The following is a 22,266-nucleotide window of genomic DNA, read 5'->3' as shown; positions in this document are numbered from 1 at the left end:
CCCCAGTATTCTCGCCCATCATATTTTATTCTGAATGGTAACTCAAGGCTCTTGTCTGTGTTCAGTACTCTGTTGTTCTCGAGATAGGTTTGTGCTATACCTGTAACCACACATACACAAATACATTGAAACATACTCCCTTGCTGCGCTGTAGACGGTGTTGGTGTGACTTTGGACTAGCTTGGCACGTAAGCCAGGGCTCTCCATTTATAATAGTAAAGTCGAATGCACCACACAGTTCATTCTCCACATTTGAAGAAACATGACCATGTTGAATCGATAGAAAACTGGCAGCGTTGGGTGTTTACCGGCGTCACTGTGCTGCCATGGGGTTGTGGCATGTCTCCGCTTCTCTGACAGGGGCGGAACACTCATTAAATGGAAATATCTGTTATGCTGGGTGCTTTATAATGCTTTACACTCTTCTGGAGTCTTAGTCTCACCTTGCCCATATGCCAAAAACTGTAGACAAGTTCATACTTTGATTAAATGCTTCTAATGTTGCCTCATCAATCTCTTTTGACAGATTTCTGGAACTCTAGCCTAAATCTGAAAGGGCCAGGGGTCGTCTTGCATCAAAAAGCAACTGACGTCGGAAACATCCAGCTCCTTGGAACTAAGGCGAGCCAGCAGTTTTCAAGTGGCATGAACCAGGGCTCATGTGAAATTGAGTTGTCAGTCGGAAATGACAAGCTGTGGTTTGTTAAGCCTATTTTTATAGAAGAGTGTGGCAATTCTCTTCCTCATGACAACCCACCTCTGCAGAGCCTCAGTACAAATATGCAAGTTAGCGCGACCCGGCCAAGTTATCGCAGGCCGCCCCCGCCACCTCCCCTCCCCAGTGCAGTAAAAGCAACTGGAAAGGGTTCCCAGGGCCAGAAAATCGGGTCTGAGGAAGTGCAGCCTGATTTGGGGAAGCCTTATAAGGTGACAGAAGTGAATAAAGTAGATGAGACGAAAGAGGTCAGTGGGACGGACCTGCATTCACATGACCACAGCCCCAAGAAGCGCGTCTACCCTGCCATTCCTCCACGGAGGCGGTCAACGGGAAGACCGTCCGTTGATGTCTCAATAGATCTTGCCAAGATGGAGACAGGCAAACCACAAGACCAGGAAGGAGATCAGGCGCTGGGGCTGCAGAGTAACCATGAACTCATTAGCATTGGACTTGAAGAGCATGTAGCACCAGAGGTGACGGCAAGTGAGTGTGAGCAAGATGGGACCAAAAGCAAAGAGACCCTCGCCAGTCCTATAAAGTGCAAAGTTATTGAAAAAAAGAGCACCATCCCAGCAGCTAAACCTCAGCCCCCACCAAGAAAGAAGCGCCTGTCCCATCAGCTTACATTCACATCCTTGAAGCCAACAATGGAGGGTGTCATTGAACCTAATCTATGTAACTTATCACTGGTTGACACTCAAACAGAAACCAACACCGTTTCCTCAGCTGCCAATGGTGACCCAAAAAGTGATGGCAGGTCTTCACCTGACAGTAAAAAGTCTAACACTTCCCTTAACAGCCCAGCCCATCTCACTTCTCACTCTGAGCATGACTCCCTCTCTACCAGCAGCACAGAGGATGACTTGGAACGGACAAGTAGCCACTCAGTAAAGAAGACTCAATCGGTCATGTTGAACAGAGCTAAGAACCGGCTGTCGCTGGCGGCCCTCTCAAACGTCTTCTCTGCATTTTTGTCTGCCGATCGGAAACTGCAGAAGAGGATCACAGAACTGGCACAGGACAAGGACACTTACTTTGGGCATCTGGTGCAGGATTACAAAGCCTACAGTCTTGAGATGATGGCCAAGCACAGCTCTAGCACGGAGATGCTGCAGGAGATCCGCATGATGATGACGCAACTCAAGTGTTACTTGTTACAAAGCACCGAGCTGAAAAGCATCATCGATCCATCTGTCTACAAAGAAGAAAAACTAGGTAAGGTCTTTGACTAAATGTTTTGGAAAGGTTTAGGAGGCTGTCAAGATTGTTTTCAATTTTCTTAGCCAATGTTACTGGTTATCCTCTGGTATGCTTTATGCTTATTACTTATAAAGCTTGTGCCGCTCCACTGTTCAACACATAAAGGGCTTCAGCAGCGGTGGAGGTTCCATACTGTCTACTGTAACTTTCACAATGCTCCTCACTGCATTGATGGTACAACTATTCGGTACCGGGTTTGAGGAGATCTAACTCTACCTGCTGGATCAGACGCTCAATGCATGCACTACTGCAGCTTTGGTTCTAGTATCTATGCAAGTCACGTTGCCTTGTCTCTCCAGTGGAAGCCCTGCTCATTTACCTCCTACTTCTTTAAACTTTTTTTTTTGCCCCTGAAAAAGGAGGCAAAGCCTCTCATTCCGCGTAGAATGATAATACCGGGAGGTGAAGGTGAAATTGCATTACCAATCCTTGCGCTATTTTGATGGTTTTACCTCCCAATTGAGTACTGAAAGTCAGAGTGGGAGATACGATGCTCTTTTGATTTTAAACTGCATGCTTTACCGCTTTCCAATTGGGCTTCCCTGCACACAATTGATCAGGTTTTATCTGGTGAATGTTGCATGGGGAAAAAATGCAGGTCAATACAAAATGACCACACACTGGAATGTCAAATCTGGTGCAAACGCCATTTGTGCTCCATTTGACATTTAGCAGCTCAGTCCGAATGTGGGTCGTGGTTTTCATTGTAAAAAGGTCTTGCGATCCTTAAATCCTGAGCAGATTGCGACTGGTCAGATGGCAATATTGTGTAACTACTCTGCAAGGTGCCAACCATACATAAACTGTTCCACATCAAAGTTCTGAGTCGTTTTTTTTTATAATTTCAAGATTATTCTGTAACGTCATGTTATCACTATTGGATGCAGAACTTGTGATCTCTTGTTTCTATCAAAGTAGTATTCTCCTGTTTCTCAGGAAACAATTAGGCTGCCTGTGCTATGTGTCAAAATGCCATCCTTTCTTTTCCTGAGCTCCAGTTGGAGTGCTTTCTGGTGCATCCAGGTGGGATGGCTGCTGTCATGGACACATTCGCGAGAGTTGGAGCACTTGCTTTAGGTGAAATTGCAAAAGGTGTTATTACCTGGTTGTTGGTCAGTGGCCCATGCAGAAATACTTTAGGCCCACTTCACAAAGACATTTTCAGCCATAACCAATCCATTATGGTAAAAAAATGTCTTCATTTACACCTGTCAGGAATTCGCGAAAGGAATGCTACGTAAACCTACACAATTCCACACAAGAGGCGATATGTGGGTGGAACAAGGCATAGTTAGTCTTGTGAGTTTGTGAACGCCCTCAAATTTGCACATTTGTGGTCATTCCCTCACCCCGATCGGACCCGCTCCCCCTCTGGAAGTATTGAACATTTACTCCGTAAAGTGAAAGGCTGAAGTAACTTTCCTTCCAGGGTGGGACAGGGAACAGATCACTTCCATACTTTGAGATGTAGGAGTGGGTGTTTCTTGAATGGGGGAAAGTTTACCTGAATGAAAAAGATGTGGAAATAGAGGCTCCATTTTCATACTACATAATTGTACGCTATGTCAAATTATAAACTTGGGTAGTGGGAACCCTGGGAGTATGTCATATGACATTCCTAGTATTACCTACTTGTGGAAAAATTCCAATTCCAAAAAGTTGAAAATATACACATATTTGTAGCAGCACTTTCACTGGTTCAGATGTACTCTTTTTGTGTGAATTGCCCTGTTTTGGATTTCAGCCTACTTACATGTAGACACTTCTCCTCCGCAATACCATACACTTTTATTATTTAATTCATAAATGGAACTAGCCATCCCTGGGATGTTAGCTTGGAAGGCGTGGGGCAAAATGGTAGCACAACTGTTCCTGGTGTAAACCGATTTGATGTTCTCCCTGAATGTGTCCTAGCATGTGCTCACTAGTAAACATTCCCTCAAACGAGTTACTTTATTTCTTTGAATTGTGTGTTCTCCTTTGTAAGTTCTCTCTTTCTGATGCTAGGTAACTGTTATGAAAATAACCAGCCACTCGCTACAATACCCACCTACTCTCATTGGAAGTCCCCAGCACAACTTTTACCCAGTGGCAGTCAATCTGAGGGCATCAACAACCGAGGCCAGTCCAAGGTGGCATTGGCACTCCCTGTTCCTTTTACTAGCAGGAGGGCATTGCTAGTTCCAAGACCACGTCAGCATGGGGCGGAGTAGTGCACTGCCTTCTCACAAATGTGCTTTGGTTCCTCCCCAAGGGTGTTAAGACCTTTCTGAAAGCCAGTGCTTAATTTGTAAAATATGAAGTGCAGGTGCTCCAAACGTTTTTTGGAGGCCACACCTACTTTTCTTCGGCTCCACCCATTGATATGGGGTAAACACCATTCTGGAAAGGAAACATGATCAGTAGACTGATACAGATAATAATACATTCCTTCCCATCCCAAAGCTTTCCATTCAGTTATTCAATCGGTCATAGGCACAGGCTAGAGGCAGATCGCATTAATGGCCTCTGCCTACTTAAGTCTCATTACACCAGAACTGCGGTCTGTGGATGAGACGTGAGCATGGACTGGAGTATGGCCTGCAGCGTGTCAATAGAGGCTATGAGCTCCACTGCAAAGACATGTAGCCACGGAGTGCCTTCTCCTGTACTCATGGATCTTCATACAGAACTCCAAAGGAACAACAGTTGCTGTTGCACCAGTACTGTGTTACTGTTACATATATATTCCATCCATCTATGCTCAGTCACATGCTAGCAAACTTTTTGCAAGAAGTGCTTTTTTTTAGAACTATGGGGTGGCGGTGCGTGTGTTGTGCGTGCACAACTTTTAAAGCCAGAGCCTGAATCAATCGTGAATATGGGCAGTCAGGAGTACCGGTATAGGATGGCGCCAAGCATTTGGGTGAGTGAGCCCAAACTCTTCTTGAATAAAATTCTTTTGGAGCGCATGCCATGCACCTGATTTATTAATTCCAGTCAGGAATTGTGACCTCTCAGAAGTTCAGACGGAGTGTTATTTTACAGGACCCCGACCCAATCAGCATCAGTTCATGATTTTCTGTGAGCGAGTAACTCGCATACATAAACTGACCCTGATGGAAGGAAGAGGGAATGCTGCTTGCTTATCTTTTAGGCAATGGGTTACTCAACTGAGTATGCCCGGCGGTACCCAGCCGGTTGTTGAGTGAGACCACCACACCTGATAAACCAAACCGCGTTTCGTCTGGAACAGGAAGTGAAACTAATTTGTGCGCGGCCGTGGCTGCGTGCCCTGTTTGGACAACAAGTCAGCATCAGTGAGCCAGCCAGGGGCTGGGTGGGCACCAGGCCCGGTTCCAGAAATTTCTTTTTGGGTGGTCCAAGGGTGCATTTGGGTGGGCCGCTGCGGGCCCAATTTGTTGCTTCTTGTGGTAGCCTACAAGCCCCAGATTACATTATATCTACTTGAAAATAGTCACCATGATACAACGGATTGCTTCTGTGTGTATACAGAGCATGTGGAGAGTTATTTGAAAGTAAGAGCAATGTGTGGACCTAAGTGCAAACCCTCAAATTCCAACAGACTAGGATTCAAAGCAAGTTATTCCTAGCCCGATTATCCACCTTATCTCGCAGCTGACCTTGGGCCCCAGGCCCACATCAGCCACTATCCAGCTCCACTTTCATTATTCCAGTTAAAAACATTGGTAAAATCACTTTCAAACTTAAAACATTGAACATAGCAGTAAATATAATAGCACACACTTTAATATGTCCACAGTTGCCCTAATGACCTGACTGCTGATTAAATAAAAACAGGCCATGACAGGGCCGGCTTTAGCGCTAGTGCGAAAGTCTTTTTTGGCGCCCTACCTATGATCTTTTTCCACAGATACCATTACTACCACCCTCCAACAGTGCCCTTCATCTCTCTGTAGCCACTCTCTCATATGCATTTCATTTGTGGTATAACGCTACTCATATCAGTGTAGGGTGTCACAGTACTTTACACCACACACACATTATACAGAGACCATGAATCATACAAGTATTTAATTCAGTCTATAGGGAATGCCACATAAGCCAACAAGGATTACAAGGTGTAGGAAGCGCACGTCATCCATACTGGTGGGCAGTATATTTTAAGAGGGTTTGGGCTAGGGAAGCAAAAACTCAGGATTTGAAGCATACCCCAGTGGTTGGGGGTTCGCTTTGCTACTAAAAATGTATATCGGCCCAAACTCTTTTAGCAACATTAAAATATTGAAAAACTGGGAAAGTTCTAATTCTGTGGTAACACAAAAAAGTGAAGTTCTAACTATGCCATTAATTTTTGTAGGCAGCTCTTTGATGACAGTTCATAGGTCACTGCCCTACGTGAAGATTGTAACTTCTGAACTGCAAGTAACACAAGAATCTCTGTGACAAAGGCAGTAACCCACTGAGCTAGCCACATAAAATACCGTGTATCTGCATTTCAAAACTACCAACAGACAAAGGATTGCTCTCCAGCAGGCTTAATCACCATTTTTAGGGACATTTGAAAATGTTCTTGCATCCATGGCCATGATAATAATAAAAAATGTTTTATGTAGCATACACAAAGTATGTGCCTTGCTGGGCCTGTGCAGATTTTAAGAATACAAATAGTAACACATCCTCTTGCCTACTCCCTTAGTCAAACTTTTGTGTCACAGCCTGATCTGATATGCAGCTGCAGGGGTCAGGAAAGGTGAATAAGGATAAACAAACTTATTTTCTCCAGCCAGAAAAAGAAAAGGAAATATCCACACAGCCAAATGAAGAATGTGTTCCCTTCGCCATGCCCCTATTGTTCCTGCACGACACAACTTATCTTTCTCAAAGGAGTTGGGTGATTGGGTTGGCTGTGAGAAAGAGCCCAGGCCCAATCACGCAACTCCCAGAATAGGAAGGAAAACAACGTTAGGAGTAACATTTTAAATTGAGATGCCATTTTCTATTGGCCTTTGCGTCGTCACTGTGAGGGCCAAAGCTCACGTTTGGGTGCGCCAGGCTCATGTGTGGGTGGGCCTGACCCACCCGGCTCCCCTGCTATATCCGGGCCTGGTGGGCACGCCGGGCAGGGCCTTGGCTTTTAACTTACTAACTCTTAACCCCGGCAGCCGGCAAGCCAGTACTGCGGCGCCGCCAGGGCAGGCTCCTATCGAAATCACATTAGTTACAGACAAGTGTACCTACGCTATGACGGGCAGGCGCGGTGGCTACTCGGACAGGCACTGGCTGACTAGCATTATCTTACTAAGTCTTCTTAACCCCGGCAGGCCCGTACTGCGGCACCGGCAAGGCAGGCCCTATCGAAACCACATTAGTTAAAGTGTACCAACGGCAAGCGGGCGCGTCGGCTACTAGGCCAGGCAGGCCCTGACAGTCAGTGAATTTGAATGAATCATCATATCCAGTTAATCGAATCTTGTGGAGCCGAAGGCTAGCTGCCCCTACCACCATGGTGATCTGACGACCGTGACCGTCAAGCCACCCCAACCACGCTCCACAAAAAAAAAGCAGCGTTGGTTTTGACAAGGCAATGATGGCATATTGGCATCGCTAGTTGGATCACCTACTAATAGGTAAGTTAGTGGTTAACTTACCGATACTCATGGTGGGCAGGCCGGACATCCGGCCGGCAGGGAGGGACACACACTGGCTGCACTGCCTTTAATAACTGAATAGCCTTGGTGCTGCTTACTACCAGACAATACTGGCTGACCGATGCCTGCCCAGGGTGCCCTGCCCTCAATGTTGTCGTCCGGTCGGGCCGACTTGACCGACGATGACTTGTGATGAGCTGCTGCGGTGGTTATACTGAGGCATGGAAATGTGAAAAAAATCCGCGCACGCTGTCGCACAGCCTCTACCGCATCATAACCAAAAAACAGCCCAAATCAGTGTACCGCGGCTCGCCCACAGGCCGCCATCAACATATTATATTTATAAATTTATATAAATAATGAATCATCTCTTGGGCTCGGGGCAAGTGACTAAGTCTCACAGCTGCAACACTGGTAACCGCTGTGACTCACTCGGGAGATGTGAAAAACACACTGTGACTGCACCGAGTACAGCAGGAAGGTAAATTAAAAAATAGTACATCAATGTCTTCAATGTGACGTGCGTGTGCAGCAGATGCATGTAGACCCGGCCCTGATAAGTAAGTGCCGGTGCTAAGCACCGGAAAGCACCGGCACAAATTAAGCACTGCTGAAAGCCAATACAATAGACAGGAAATCACGAGTGCTGGTGCACGTCTGTTCTGTCCATCAGCTCAAACTTGTTATTACATCATTTCCGTCTTACACTATCAAAAGTGTAAAGCTTTGCAAACGGGAAGCTACCCATGGCCATCTGTGGTTAAAGTGTCAGCTTAGATCCTGTTTTAAAAGAGCTTCAGCTAATATCATCTGAACAGCATCACAACCAGCTGCCCTGCCTATCTGGCTGACCGGCTCACCACCTCCGATGGCTCTGGCACGCCTGCAGCCAGGGCACCAACAGACGGGGGACAATGAAATGTAAAACAAAGTACAAAAAAATAGGACTAGGCCACCTGCATAGAAGAGCAGCACCAGAAGTGCTCCCCGCATCAACAGTATAGAACCTTGGAAGAAATGTTATCCTGCTCAGGAAGAACAGGAATATTAAAGGGCATGTGTTCTGCACCGGAAGTACAATACAGAACCTGTACATGATTTGCATCCTTCAATACAATCAAGGGAGCTCAAAATGAACAGAATCCTGTATAGAAAGAGCAGTACCTCTGAAGGAACTGCTTCCAACACTGTTTGCAGGAGAGTCTCAAAGGGGACTACAGGAGTAACTTACCAAAAAACAAGCTCCGTTTTCAGTTGCAGTACCGTAGCTTGAAAGAAACGTCATTACACATCAGAATTACAGCACATTGATAGTAAATGCACATGTGCAGTGGAGGTACAGGCTGAATGGAACTGCTTCAAGCACTCAGTGTACAGTAGACCAGTGGTTATTAATCTTTGGACTTCTATGGACCACCACTGAATCACTACTGGACCCCAGCCTAAGAAATGTATACTTCAAAATAATATTGAAAAGTACTGAAACAATTGTACATCAGAGAGATACACAAATGATTAAACATGTTATTTAATTCAATAACGAGAAGATGTACAAATCAACAGTTTTATTTTAAAGGGAAAGTTTCAGCTTTTAAAAATGTGGTTTTATTTCTAAAAAAACTAAGCGATTCGCTAGACTCCAGCATATCAAGACAACTCTAGACAACTCTCCGAATTTGTGGAAAGATCTGAGGCTTTGCACCCAGCCCAGTCTGGGTTTCGGGCATCTTATAGCACGGAGTCAGCGCAAGTTGAGATCTCGGAAGCTATTCGGGACTGTTTAGATGCAGGTGGCAGAGCAGCTTTGGTGATGCTTGATTTGTCAGCTGCATTTGACACGGTGCCGCATGCCAGACTGCTTTCCTGCCTCTCCGAGATTGGGGTCTCTGGCTTGGCTCTGGCCTGGCTGAGGTCCTTTCTGGAGGGTCGTACCCAACAGGTTTGGTTGCCACCCGCAGCCTCGTCCCTGCAAGAGGTCTCCACAGGTGTCCCCCAGGGCTCGTCCCTTAGCCCCCTCCTCTTTAACATCTATGTTACCCCTCTGGTCTTTCTGGCCGAGATGTTGGGGGCTAAGGTGATAGCCTATGCCGATGACACTCAGCTTCTTTTCACCTGGGGCAAGGGGGATGATTCCGTCCTGCCTGTACAGAAGTGTCTGTCTTCGGTATTTGGCTGGCTTGCTAGAGCTCAACTCAAGTGCAATGAAGACAAATCGGAGATCTTTCTCTATGGTAACTTCCCCTTGGACTTTAGATGTAAGATCTGGCCCCCGGATTTCCCCCCTCCCTCTTCTAATGGGAGCTCCGCTAAAAACCTTGGAGTTTGGTTCGAGGATGATCTGTCATTTTCGGTCCAGGAGAAGATGATCTCGGGCGGCTGCTTTGGTCTTCTTAAGGTTCTTAGGAGTTTTCTCCCTAGATCTGCTAAGGAAACGGTTGTTCGGGCATTGGTTTTGTCCCGCCTGGACTATGCCAATGCCCTATATGTTGGCCTTCCCGGCTATTCCATGAACAAACTGCAAGTGATCCAGAATGCGGCCGCAAGGCTCCTTCTTGGTATCGCTAGAAGTAGTAGTGTTCGCGCTCATCTTCATGCCTTGCACTGGCTGCCCATGATTGAGAGGGTTCAGTTTAAAGCTTTGATCATCGCCCACAAAGCCCTACATAATTTGGGTCCCATCTATTTGCAGAGGCGGTTTGCCTTTTACGTTCCGACTAGAGCACTTCGCTCGTCGGCTCTTTTATTGGCCAGGGTTCCGCGCTTCTCCCGGTCCAGGATTGGGGGCAGCTCGCTTGCTGTCAAAGCTGCCGTGGCCTGGAATGCTCTCCCATTTTTCCTGCGCAATACTCAGGATCCACTCTGTTTTAAGCGTCTCCTTAAAACCCATCTGTTTCTATAAGTTCTCTACTTTGGCTCTCCTCCCTTGGCTTCGCGCTGGGACACTCCTCCGAGTAACTATTGCGCGTTATATAAATATTTAACATAACATATCACGTTGTATTTTTTGCTACGTAATGCATGCTCTTTTTTTGGTGGAGTATACCAGGGCTTTAATTTAGGCCACCAATCATCCGCACTAGATTATTTTTTTGTATACTTGCGCTGCTCCCAAGAATCAAGCTAAAGATCCCAACTTAATTTTAGCCCCCAGTTTCAAATTCTACACATTTTCAAAGCATTTTAAACATTACAATTTGACATTTTCCTTCTTTTATCTATATATATTTTATTAATCTGCTAATACCTTTACCCCACTCCACTCTGCACCACTCCACACTACGTCACTTCACTCTACGCCAGTCCACACTGCGACACTGCACTCTGCTCCGCACCACTCCACGCCTCTCTATTCTAAACCACTCTATGTCAATGCACTCTACACCATACTGCTCTACTATGCACTACTGCACTTTTCACCACTGCACTCTACTCTACTCTACAACTGAACAGTCTATGCCACTACGCTCTATGCCAATGCACTCTACTCTACCACTCCACGCCAGTGAACTCCATGCCAAGCAACTCTGTCAATTCACTCTGTGCCACCCTAATCTACTCTGCACTCTATGCCACTCTATTCTACCGTACACCACTCCACACTAAAATTATCTACTCTTCCCCCACTGCTCTTGGTGCCATTGCACTCTGTGCCAATCTACTCTGCGCCTCTTTAGGTCACTGCCCTCTTCACTATTGTAATATGCGTCACTGCACTCATACCCACTCCATACTACTCTACACCACTGTACTCTACGCCACTGCTCTCAATGCCACCTAACTTTGCACTCTACGCCACTCTACGATACACCAGTATACTTAACGACAGTCTACTCTGCAACACTACACTATTTACAACTGAACTCTATGACACTGCACTCTATTCTACTGTGCCACTCTATGCTAATGCACACTACACTCTACACACTACTCTGCACCGCTCCACGCTGGTCTACTCTGCAACACTGCACTCTTCGCCACTGAACTCTACATCACTCTTCTCTGCAACACTGCACTCTATGCTGCTGTACTCTACTCTGCACCACTCTTCCCAACTCTACTCTAGTGCACTCTACACCAATGCACTGTACGCCACTACACTCTACATCTCTTCACTCTATGCCATTGCATTCTACGCCAATCCACTTTAAGCCACTATAATCTACTCTGCATCACTGCACTGTACGACAGTTCTCCCTATGGCACTGCACTGTCCTCTGAAACAATACACTGTACAACACCGCACTCTTCGCCACTCTATTCCACTCTGATCCATTCTATTCCACGCCACTGCAATCTACCCTGCACCACGCCACTCTTTTCTACGCCGCTGCACTCTATGCCACCACACTCAACACCAATGCACTCTACAACACTTTACTCAAAACCAATACATTCAACGCAACTGCACTCCATGCCAATCTACCCTGCAACACTGCTCTCTTTGCCTCTGAACTCTATGCCTCTCTTCTTTGCAGCACTGCACTCTGCCACTGCAATGTACTCTGCACAATTCTACAACACTCTTTTGTCTCTATGCCAATGCACTCTACACCACTACACTCTTCGCAACTCTAATCTACTATGCACCACTGCACTCTGACACTGCACTCTACCCTGCACCACTCCACTCTGCCCTGTACCACTTCACTCTCACTGCACTCTACACTGAAACAAGCTACTCTGTGCCACTGCCCACTTCGCCACTCTATTCCACTCTGAACCATTCCACTCGACGACACTGTACTCTACACCACTGCAATCTATCCTGCGCTGCTCCATGCCACTCTTTTTTACGCCTCTACACTAGTAGACTCAACCCCAATGCACTCTGCACCACTTTATTCAAAACCAATACACACTATGCCACTGCACTGTCCGCAACCTACACTGCACTGTACGTCACTATATACTCTTCTCTGCAACACTCAGTAATACGCCAGTGCACTCTATGCCACACTAGTTTACATCATTTCACTTTACATCACTTTACTGTGCACCACTCTATGCCACACCACTCTATAACACTCTTCTCTGCAACACTGAACGCTATGCCATTGAACTCTATGCCAATCTACTCTACACCACTCTACTCTGCACCACTCTACACTATGCCACTTTGCTGCACTCTATGCCAATGCACTCTACACCGCTACACTCTTCGCCACTCTAATCTACTGTCCATCACAGCACTTTGACACTTCACTCTGCCCTAAACCGCCCCACTCTACACTGCACCACTCCACACCGTTTCACTCTACTCTGAAACACAGTACTCTATTCCACACCACTCTACTCTATGCCACTCCATTCTGCGCCATTCTACTCTGTACCACTCTACTCTAAGCATCTTGTTAGAAATGGGATGTCTCATTGGCAGCGGTTCACACACTGTCCAAGTAAGGACCCACACTGTAGTAAGTGTACACACTAAGTTTACCTGTGCTCACCCTCTGGTAGCTTGGCTCAGAGCAATCAGGTTAAACGAAAGGGGCAATATGTAAAGTATTTGTGCACACATACACAGTGAAAACACCACAAAACTACTCGACACTAGTTTAGAAAAATAGCAAATATTTGTCTGGGTAAAACAAGACCAAAATGACAAAATTCCAACATACAACTTCAAGATATGGATTTTTTAATATTAAACAAAGTTATACTGCTTAGAAACACAATAGCTCTAGCTAGGTTTATCTCGACATGCTTGATGGATTCTAATCCACAAGTTCAGGCTGACGCAATGGAGCGCGGTGCGCACTACAGAGTCCCACTGACCCCGGTTACAGTACCATTGGACATTGAGAATCAAAGATATGAGGCTCCAGAGAAACGAGGCAACACAGAGGCAGTTGCTGCATCTGGTCCTCAATGCCATGCAGGTTGTTGGGTTGGCATGTCCGCGCTCTGGAATGGTGGTTGCACAACGGAGGTGAGGCATCAGTGAAGTAAGTAAGATATTCCTGGAGGCGGTGCAGAGTTGTTGAGCCACTGATGCCCGGGGACAATGTGAGGTGCAGGGGAGATGTTGCTAGTTGGGATGATTATAAACTGGATAGACAAGGCGCTCACTAAGTACAGTAAGTATTTCGTGGCTAAATTGTTTCCGCTGTAGGTGCCCAGGGAGGAGGTAATCATCCAAACACTTCACCATTCAGACCAAAAGATCCGTACAAGTTTTGAAACAAGCCCTGGCACACATTTGTGTTAATTGAATAATATCAATAACATCCGTTTCAAAGTCAGTATATACAAACAAATGCACACTTTAATAGTTGTTCTCGTTGAGACTCCAGCCAACACGTGTTTCGTCGCTCGGGACAAGACACCCGCGACTTCCTCAGGGCTGGAAAATATATATACAAAACAGAATATAAGCCCAAACGCTCAGGCATCAATGATACAGTCACAATCAGGTGAATTGTAAGTGAACTCAATTGTGCTCATCAAATACCCTCAAAATTCCTGGGACAGGTGCAGATGCAACCCATCTAAGAAAGTGAAATCAGTATATCTAATACAAAAAGATTTTAAAGCAAGGTGTTATTAGTTCAATTGAGTTGTGCATATCAAATCAAGCAATAATGATGTACACCCTAGAGCAAAAAACAGGGGAAGGACCCATGATATAATGGGGGATGGGTAAGATTATTCATGCAGTATATCACCCAAAATTACGTGATATCCCATGCATAATTTGTAAGGGACTGCTTGTATATCAAGTCAATGCCTACCTTTAGGTCAATGGAAAGGTCTTGTGTGCCTACCAATCAAAAGGAAAAGTAAAAAAATATATAGATTTTATATATTGTGTCTCCTAATACACTTTGGTCCATGTGATCAACAACCATGAGGTCCAGAACATACCTCCTGACTGTTAATGATTCCGTTCCAGTCTAAATGTGGATGGACAAGTTGCAGTATATTCCAATACGGGGTTTTGTTAGAGCAGATATCTGCAACAATATGATAAAAGGTCCCGACTTAGAAACGTGGAGCATTACGCTCCCAGAGGCAATAAAACCCATCATACATGGAGACTATCTTTAGTTCGGACCGTATTTGATTGAGAAATTTACTCAAGAAAAATCTCATAGAATACAGGGAGAGCTCCGTGTGTAAGAGAAAGCCACGGAACAATTCTAACCCATGTGAATCGGCTTAGTGCACTGTGGTAAATAAAATCTTCTTTACCGGACTGAATTTCATACGGAATCTTAAAATAAAGTAAAATAGCTCAAAATAACAAGAGGCAGAATCCGTGGTATAAGAGGTTTTCTAAATGGGCTTTATTCCACTCAAAATGGCCGACTCGAGTCGCGGCCTTCAGGTTCCGTCACCACGAGGGTTCAGGAAGTGAAGTACAATACTTTATTGACAAGAAGTAACTTTTATAGGTTATACATTTACAATGAAACGAATGCAAAAAAGGCGTAACAATTGATAAGATAAATTAACATAGTGACACGTAATCGAAACTAGGCGTAATAAGGAGCAAAAAGAAACATGATTGGCTCTGATTATCTTACATAGGTGGATCTATACGATAATACTTAACATAGATGCGCGCGCAGCAGCATGACGTGTGATTGACGTGCAACTAGGGGGTGAAGGGACTTGACATTTAGCTCTACATGTGGAGACAAGAAGTCTGGGGGGTCAAGTCAACCTAATCCCAAATCATATCTAACATCCTATGTTTAAAGAACTATGTTATCCACAAGGAAGGACTCTCGGACAGAATCTAGTCTATACTGACTGTGTGCGTGCACAAACGCCTAAGTGTCTATATGAGATGCGAGAGGCAGAAAACTTTCCATGGCAGCAGGGCTATGAATCACTTGCAGGAGGACGGAAAGGCTGAGTCCTTTGCTTGTGAGCTAAAGGAAATGTTTACCTAAATCACTAGACAGGAATGCATCGGCTGGAGAGCAAAATAGATAATTCGAAGGTGAAATACAGCTTCTTGGCAGGCAGGCGAAAACTGGCCGAGGCAGGCACCGTTAGCTGCACAGGGAGTAGGACAAAGTTCATGGATACAGATGCGAGCTCAAGCTGAAGCTGTCAAAAGACAGAGAGCAGGGAAAGGCTTTGAGGACAGAATCGGGCCTACTTGCCTAAACTGTAAAAATGGAGTAACTTGGCCATATAAAGTCGGTGGCCTTTCATGCTTAGGAATCGAATATCCAGCCCATTTGATGGCGGATCTGACAGAGAACATGTCGACGGTAGACACACATATGTTTGCGTCTTAGAAACTGGAACTGGAGGGAACATACATGTACTTGTAACATGCATATAGAACCGTTGGGGTCCAAGATAGGGGACATAACTGATCAGGAAAATCCACATTTCCACATTCCCTCCTTGTCCCCTACTTGCCCTTCAAGAGATATCAATCTTCATCATTCCATCGATTTGCTCATGGAGCATCATTTCTTCTTCCTTCTTCTTCCGGTATTTTGAACGAGAACTGTGATATGGAATGCATGATGTGGCACACAGACCACAAATCGCTGGTCCACATTGCAGGCATAAACAACAACTGAAGAGCATAAGAAGGCCAATACCTAGGAAGGATAGAACTCTCCATCCCCAGGCTGATATCACACTCCAAAACCACCCGGACCACGTCCAAGTGCCTGGATTCTCGTGTATCTGGCTCACAATCTTATGAAGGCGTGTTATAGCTTTATATACAGATGGCGAATTTTCTGGTATAAATATGCAGCAGCTGGATCCGATGACCCTGCAAGCTCCGCCCCTATCGGCCAGGATGACGTCAAGGACAAGACGATTCTGGAGAACAACAATTCTCATCACTGATTGTTCTTCTGTCAGATTGCCTAGGGCGGCTATAGTCTCGTTTACTACAGCTTCAAGAGTCTTGGTTAGTCTGCGTATCAGCTTACTATTTGATATTGTACCTATATAGGGAAAGATACCTTTATTGAAATCTACATACTTGTCCCATGCCGTCTCAGTATAATCGACAACTGGGAGATCTCTTCGCTCTCTATTGTGTACTAAATGAACATTTCGATAATAATCAGGGGGGGCTAGGAAAACAGGTGGCAGAAGGAATGCTATGTAACAGGTACCATCCCAATCTAGAGGCAGACGCATATATGCCGTCTGACCACATATAAAGTAAGAATGGCGAGAAGCTCTAAATGAAGATTTACCTTGATCACGATATTCTACTGTAGTAACGCATTGGCTATGGCCCATATGTATGGAACCAACTTTTCTCACACATAATTCACCCTTAACTGGAAATACAGACATAGTGGGCAGAATTAGTTCAACTTCGGTTTTGACATTCAAAATCATAAGATTAGGCGTAAAATTACCTAATTTATACACTTCATTTTCTAAATCAGTTCCTGTTCTACTGGGGTGACCCTCCTTATTAGGGTGACAGACTTTGAATAAAACTAGATTCAGATTTCCCCATATCCAATGTTGTTGATAAACTGCTGTGTCTGGGTCTATGGAATTTAATAAACTAAACCATGCTCCACAGGAGCCATTGTGTGTGAACGGATGTGGAAAGAAAGGCAGAACTCCTTTGTTATTCTGATAGGGAGGGAGTCGGCCACACACCCAACAATTGGTGGCATTACTAGTCTGATGGGAATGATGTAACATACTAATGAATGTGTTATTGCGCAGCGCAAGTCTATAGGACAACTCATGTGGGGGTAGGTCACTAAAAGAATGTTCATCAGTTATATTGAAAGCACGTTTAGAAACAGGATAATACATATGCAACAATATACTTGCAGTAACTATTAAAAAACTCAAGGAAAACAAAATTAATAAAGTCACAATACAGTGGCTACACAGTAATTTACAATAAGCATGTCGTTTCATTATGATTCTGGACTCTACATCATTCAGACCTAAGGGATACATGTCGGGACAGATTCAACCGCTTCACCTTGGAGAGGACTTAAACAATCAAATCGTCCGACAGTTTGAATCTGGACCTGAGTTTCTGCTTATAGAGTTCGGTGCTACTGGCCTCAGCCAAAGGTAGCTTTGAGTCAATGGGGGAAGACACACGGGGAGTACTGTTTGTGTCAGGAGGAAGTCCATGAAATTTCTTGATATGGCTGGAATGCACCCAGCCTTTTCTCCCTTCGATCTTCACAGCTGTTCTGGTCGTCAGCAGGACCAACTTAGGAAGCCTCCACCTTGGCTCCAGTTGGGTTTTCCGATCGAAATTCCTGACGAGAACATAATCGCCGGGAATTACATCATGAGGTTTCACCTCGGTGTTGTCGGGAAAAGCTGCGACTACCTGTGAACGACAAGATTGTAGTGCAGACATCAAGGAAGCCAGGTAATCTGTCAGCATATTACAGTCAACATCAGTTATTTTACGGGGTATAGGCGTCCCCCACATATTCGGTGGTCTACCAAAGATCACCTCATAAGGGGATAGCCCTGTTCGAGAGTGTGCTACCATCCTCATGTAAAATAGCGCAACTGGTAAAGCTACTATCCAGTCCACACCTTTTTCCTGACATATTTTAGACAATCTGATTTTTAAAAGTTGATTATGTCGTTCCACGAGACCTGCTGCCTCGGGGTGTCGGACACAGTGGAATTTCCACTGATATCCCAACAAAAGTGAGACATGTTTCATTAATTCGGATGAGAAAGGCTGGCCGTTATCTGAATATACAACACGTGGTAAACCGTACCGTGGGAAGAATTCTCGAACTAGCTGCTTGGCAGTAGTCGGGGCAGTGTAATCTGATACGGGATACGCCTCTGTCCAACGGGAGAGAGCGCAGACAACTACGAGAACATATTTGAATCCTCGACAACGTTCCATCTGAATATAATCCATCTGGAGGACTTCAAAAGGATGGTCAGGAGGCTGAAATCCACCCTGCTCTACGGGAACACTCTTTCCTGGATTAAACTGACAACATATCATACAGGTACGAACTTTTTGTTTAGCTGCTGCTCGTAAATGTTTGTTGAACCAAATGTGCTGAATGCTGTCTAGCATAGCCTTCTCTCCTAAATGTGCTGGACTGTGAACTGTAGCTATAATGGCTTGAACCATGGAATCAGGGAGAAACCATACAGATTTCTCCTTCGTCATCCATCCTTGATCTGTCTGGATCCCTCCTAGTTCAGTCCATTTCTTTATTTCTTCTGCTGTGGCATGTGTCTGTATGTCAATTACGTCAAGTGCGGGATCCTTAATTGTCATACACTGTGTTGGTGTCTGAACTATTGGCTTTGTCATGTCTAATGTGCGATTCTGAGCAGTCTGTTTAGCTGTTCTGTCAGCTAAATCATTGCCTTGAGAAATGGTATCAGTAACCTTCGTGTGTGCTTTACATTTCATAATCGATATAGCAGTGGGTAGATGTATTGCGTCTAACAAAGCATGAATGAGGGGTCCGTGCTGAATGTGGGCACCATGGGAGGTTAAATAACCTCTCTCTCGCCACAGCACGCCGAAGTCGTGTACAACTCCGAATGCATAACGTGAGTCAGTGTATACATTAACTTTCTTATTTGTGGCTTGAATACAGGCTTGTGTTAGAGCAATAAGTTCTGCTGCTTGGGCTGACAAAGTATCTATACAATTTGTCTCAATAACTTCAGTGTCTGTTGTGACTGCATACGCGGCCACTAAATCTCCTGTACTTGTTCTCATGCACGATCCGTCTACATACAACGTCAGGTCTGGATCTAACAATGGAACGTCTGTCAAGTCTTGTCTAGGTTTCGTCTTTATTTCAATGATTTCAACACAATCATGAGCTAGTGGGTCTGTTCCAATTACAGGTAATAGTGTAGCAGGATTCAATGTATTACACCGTCGGATCTCTATGTGTGGTTGAAACAATGTCAGTTCATAACCGGTAAGTCTTGCTATGGTCAAGTGTTGTGTTTGTGTTCGGTTCACAAGAACCTCTACTGCATGTGGTACTTGTACTGTCAATGGATGTCCTAACACTATGGCATCGCTTTGTCTGATTGCTAAAGCTGTCGCTGCCACTGATTTCAGGCATGCAGGCAAAGCCTGAGCTACGGGATCTAATGTACTGGAAAAATAAGCACATGGCTTGCGTGATCCTGCTTGATCCTGAGTGAGTACTGACAAGGCAGTACCTTCGCGTTCTGTAACAAAGAGTGTAAAATGTTTGCTATAACATGGTGTTGCTAAAACAGGTGCTTGACATAAAGCTTCCTTTAGGCTTTCAAAAGCTTGTGTATGTTCCTGAGTCCAAGGGAGAACAGTCGATGTGGCTGCCTCCTGTGTGGTTAACTGAATGAGTGGTTTTGCTAGAAATGCGTACTGAGGGATCCACTGCCTACAATATGAAGTGAGGCCTATGAAAGCCCGCACCTCCTTTTGTGTCTGGGGTATTGACATGTTAGCAATTAACTGGATGCGATCTGGTGTAAGCTGCCTTCCCTCCTTGGACAGCGAATGACCAAGATAAATAACTCGCTGGACACAGAATTGCAGCTTAGAAGGAGACACCTTGTGCCCCTTGTCGGCTAGAAAATGTAAAACTGTCAGAGAAGCCTTTTCACATTCTGGCTCGCTTCTTGCGGTGATCAGCAGATCATCGACATATTGAAGCAGTGCAGTATTGACTGGCATGTGGATACTGTCAAGTTCTCGTTTCAGTGCTTGGCTGTAGATGCTGGGGCTTTCTGTGAATCCTTGGGGAGCGCGTGAGAATTTAAAACTGCGCCCATTTAAACTGAATCCGAACAAATATTGGCTTTCCGGATCTATTGGGACGCTGAAAAAGGCATTCTTGAGATCGATTACAGTAAAGAATGTTGCTTCGGAATCAATTGCTGTCAACAATGATGATATATCAGGGACCACAGGGAATTGTGGTACAATACACTTGTTTAGTTCACGCAAATCAATAACCAATCGGTACACTGGTGGGGCAGTGGGATCAGTTCGTTTAAGAATCGGAATTATCGGTGAATTACATACATTGGAGTCTGTTTCTACAACTACTCCCTGGGCAATCAGCTCATCAATGATTTTCAGCAAAGCCACTACAGCATCATGCGGTAACTTGTATTGTCGCATTCGTGGTAGTACCACTCCTGCTTTCAATGTGACTCGATAGGGTGTAATGTTCATGTAGCCAACATCCGTAGGGCCTTGTGCCCATAGATGTACTGGTAAAGTCTGTAGTCGGGGATCCATGTCTCTACACGCATAGTGACCTTTAAAATCACGTAGAAACAACCTTACTCCTTCCGGAGAACAACATATTATGGCTCCTAGTGCTTTCAGAGTTTTAATTCCTAACAGATTTTCTGGGCATGATTTAGTAAGCAATAAATCTGTAGTTCGTGTCAAAGGTCCTATCGTAAGTGGTAGAGGCTGTGATACTTCATTAACAATAGGTTTTCCCGAAAAACCAAGGGAAACATTTTGAGAGCCTGAGAGGGGTGCCCCTGGAACTTCACTACGTTTTATGGTTGTTCGACTTGCCCCTGTATCGAGTAAGAATTTTCTATCTTGACCTAATAATTCACTATGTACATAAGGTCCTTCTTGATCTACAGGAATCTCGATAAGCGGTAAGTCAACTTCCCTCTCTAGGCTGGTTCATGCGTAACGCTGATACTCAGGGTATTCATACTGTGCAGTCTGATACATTTGTCGTGTTGTGGTTTGTGTGGCAGTAGCAGGCAACGGTGGTGCAGCTGGCACAAACTGTATGGGTTGCTGTGAGACTGGCATGGACTGTTGTTGAACTGGCATGGACTGTCCATGCTGCATAGCTCTTTGTTCATTCTGATCTTGTCTAACTAATCGTGGTCTCTCCTTTGCAATACCTGTAGCTATATTACGTTTCAGGACTGGACAATCGTGTACATAATGGCCCAGTTGTTTACAGTAATTGCAGGTTCCCTTTACAGGAACTGCAGAATCACCAGAATGTGTCACACCCTTTTTGTGACCATCTGCTGGTACTGTCTGAGAAACTAGCATTTTCATTTTTGTATCCTTCATGCGTCTATGCTCGTGTTCTTGTTCATCCCTAATTCTATTGTGATGATACTGTAACATTTGTAGCATTTGCGACGGAGTGTTACTTTGCCAGGTACTCTCGAATTTCAATATTCTATTCTTTACTGGAGGCAATGCATTTTCCACTAATTTTGTCACAAATAAATGTGGATATGAGTCACTACTTGCTTTTATACCACTATTTATACCAAAACATTTTTCAAATCGAGCATAATAATCGCTTGTGTCTTCATCTTGCTTTTGTTTGCAGGCTGTGATTGCACCCCAATCTTCCTTTTTTGTAGTTAATAAACGTGGCAGTACCTGTACTAGTAAACCTGGTAACAGTTTAACTTTATCCCCGAGCCCTGAACCTGCAGTTCGGCCCCTTTCTTCCTCTGCTAATGCTGTCCAGTCTATCTTTTGGTCACCCACTTCCCACTCTTTTTCTTTCAGTTTTTCATAAATGCCAGCAGGCAAAAGCACCTTTAATATCGTCATAATATCAGGAAAGGTGTACTCTCCCATCAGTAACATGTCTTTAATTTCTCGGTGGAAACCCGCTGGGTCTTTGTCATGACTAGGTACTACTTTCTTCATTTCCAATAATTCCATTTTTGATATGGGTGTGTAAACAAATACACGGTGAAACT

General features: G+C 44.8%; 1 protein-coding gene across 4 annotated transcripts in view; it reads left to right on the top strand.

Annotated features, from left to right (window-relative positions):
- RIN3 (Ras and Rab interactor 3) overlaps positions 1-22,266 on the top strand; it is a 477,167-nt gene that overhangs the window by 365,960 nt on the left and 88,941 nt on the right. For all 4 annotated transcript variants that reach the window (XM_085626503.1, XM_085626504.1, XM_085626501.1 and 1 more), the window contains one exon: positions 527-1,933. In XM_085626503.1, the coding sequence (XP_085482629.1) occupies positions 527-1,933 (1,407 nt within the window). The remainder of the gene's footprint in view (positions 1-526; positions 1,934-22,266) is intronic.

The sequence above is a fragment of the Triturus cristatus genome, chromosome 9, assembly GCF_964204655.1.
Source record: "Triturus cristatus chromosome 9, aTriCri1.1, whole genome shotgun sequence".
NCBI classification, from domain to species: Eukaryota; Metazoa; Chordata; class Amphibia; order Caudata; family Salamandridae; genus Triturus; species Triturus cristatus.
This window is presented reverse-complemented; position numbering and strand designations above follow the sequence as displayed.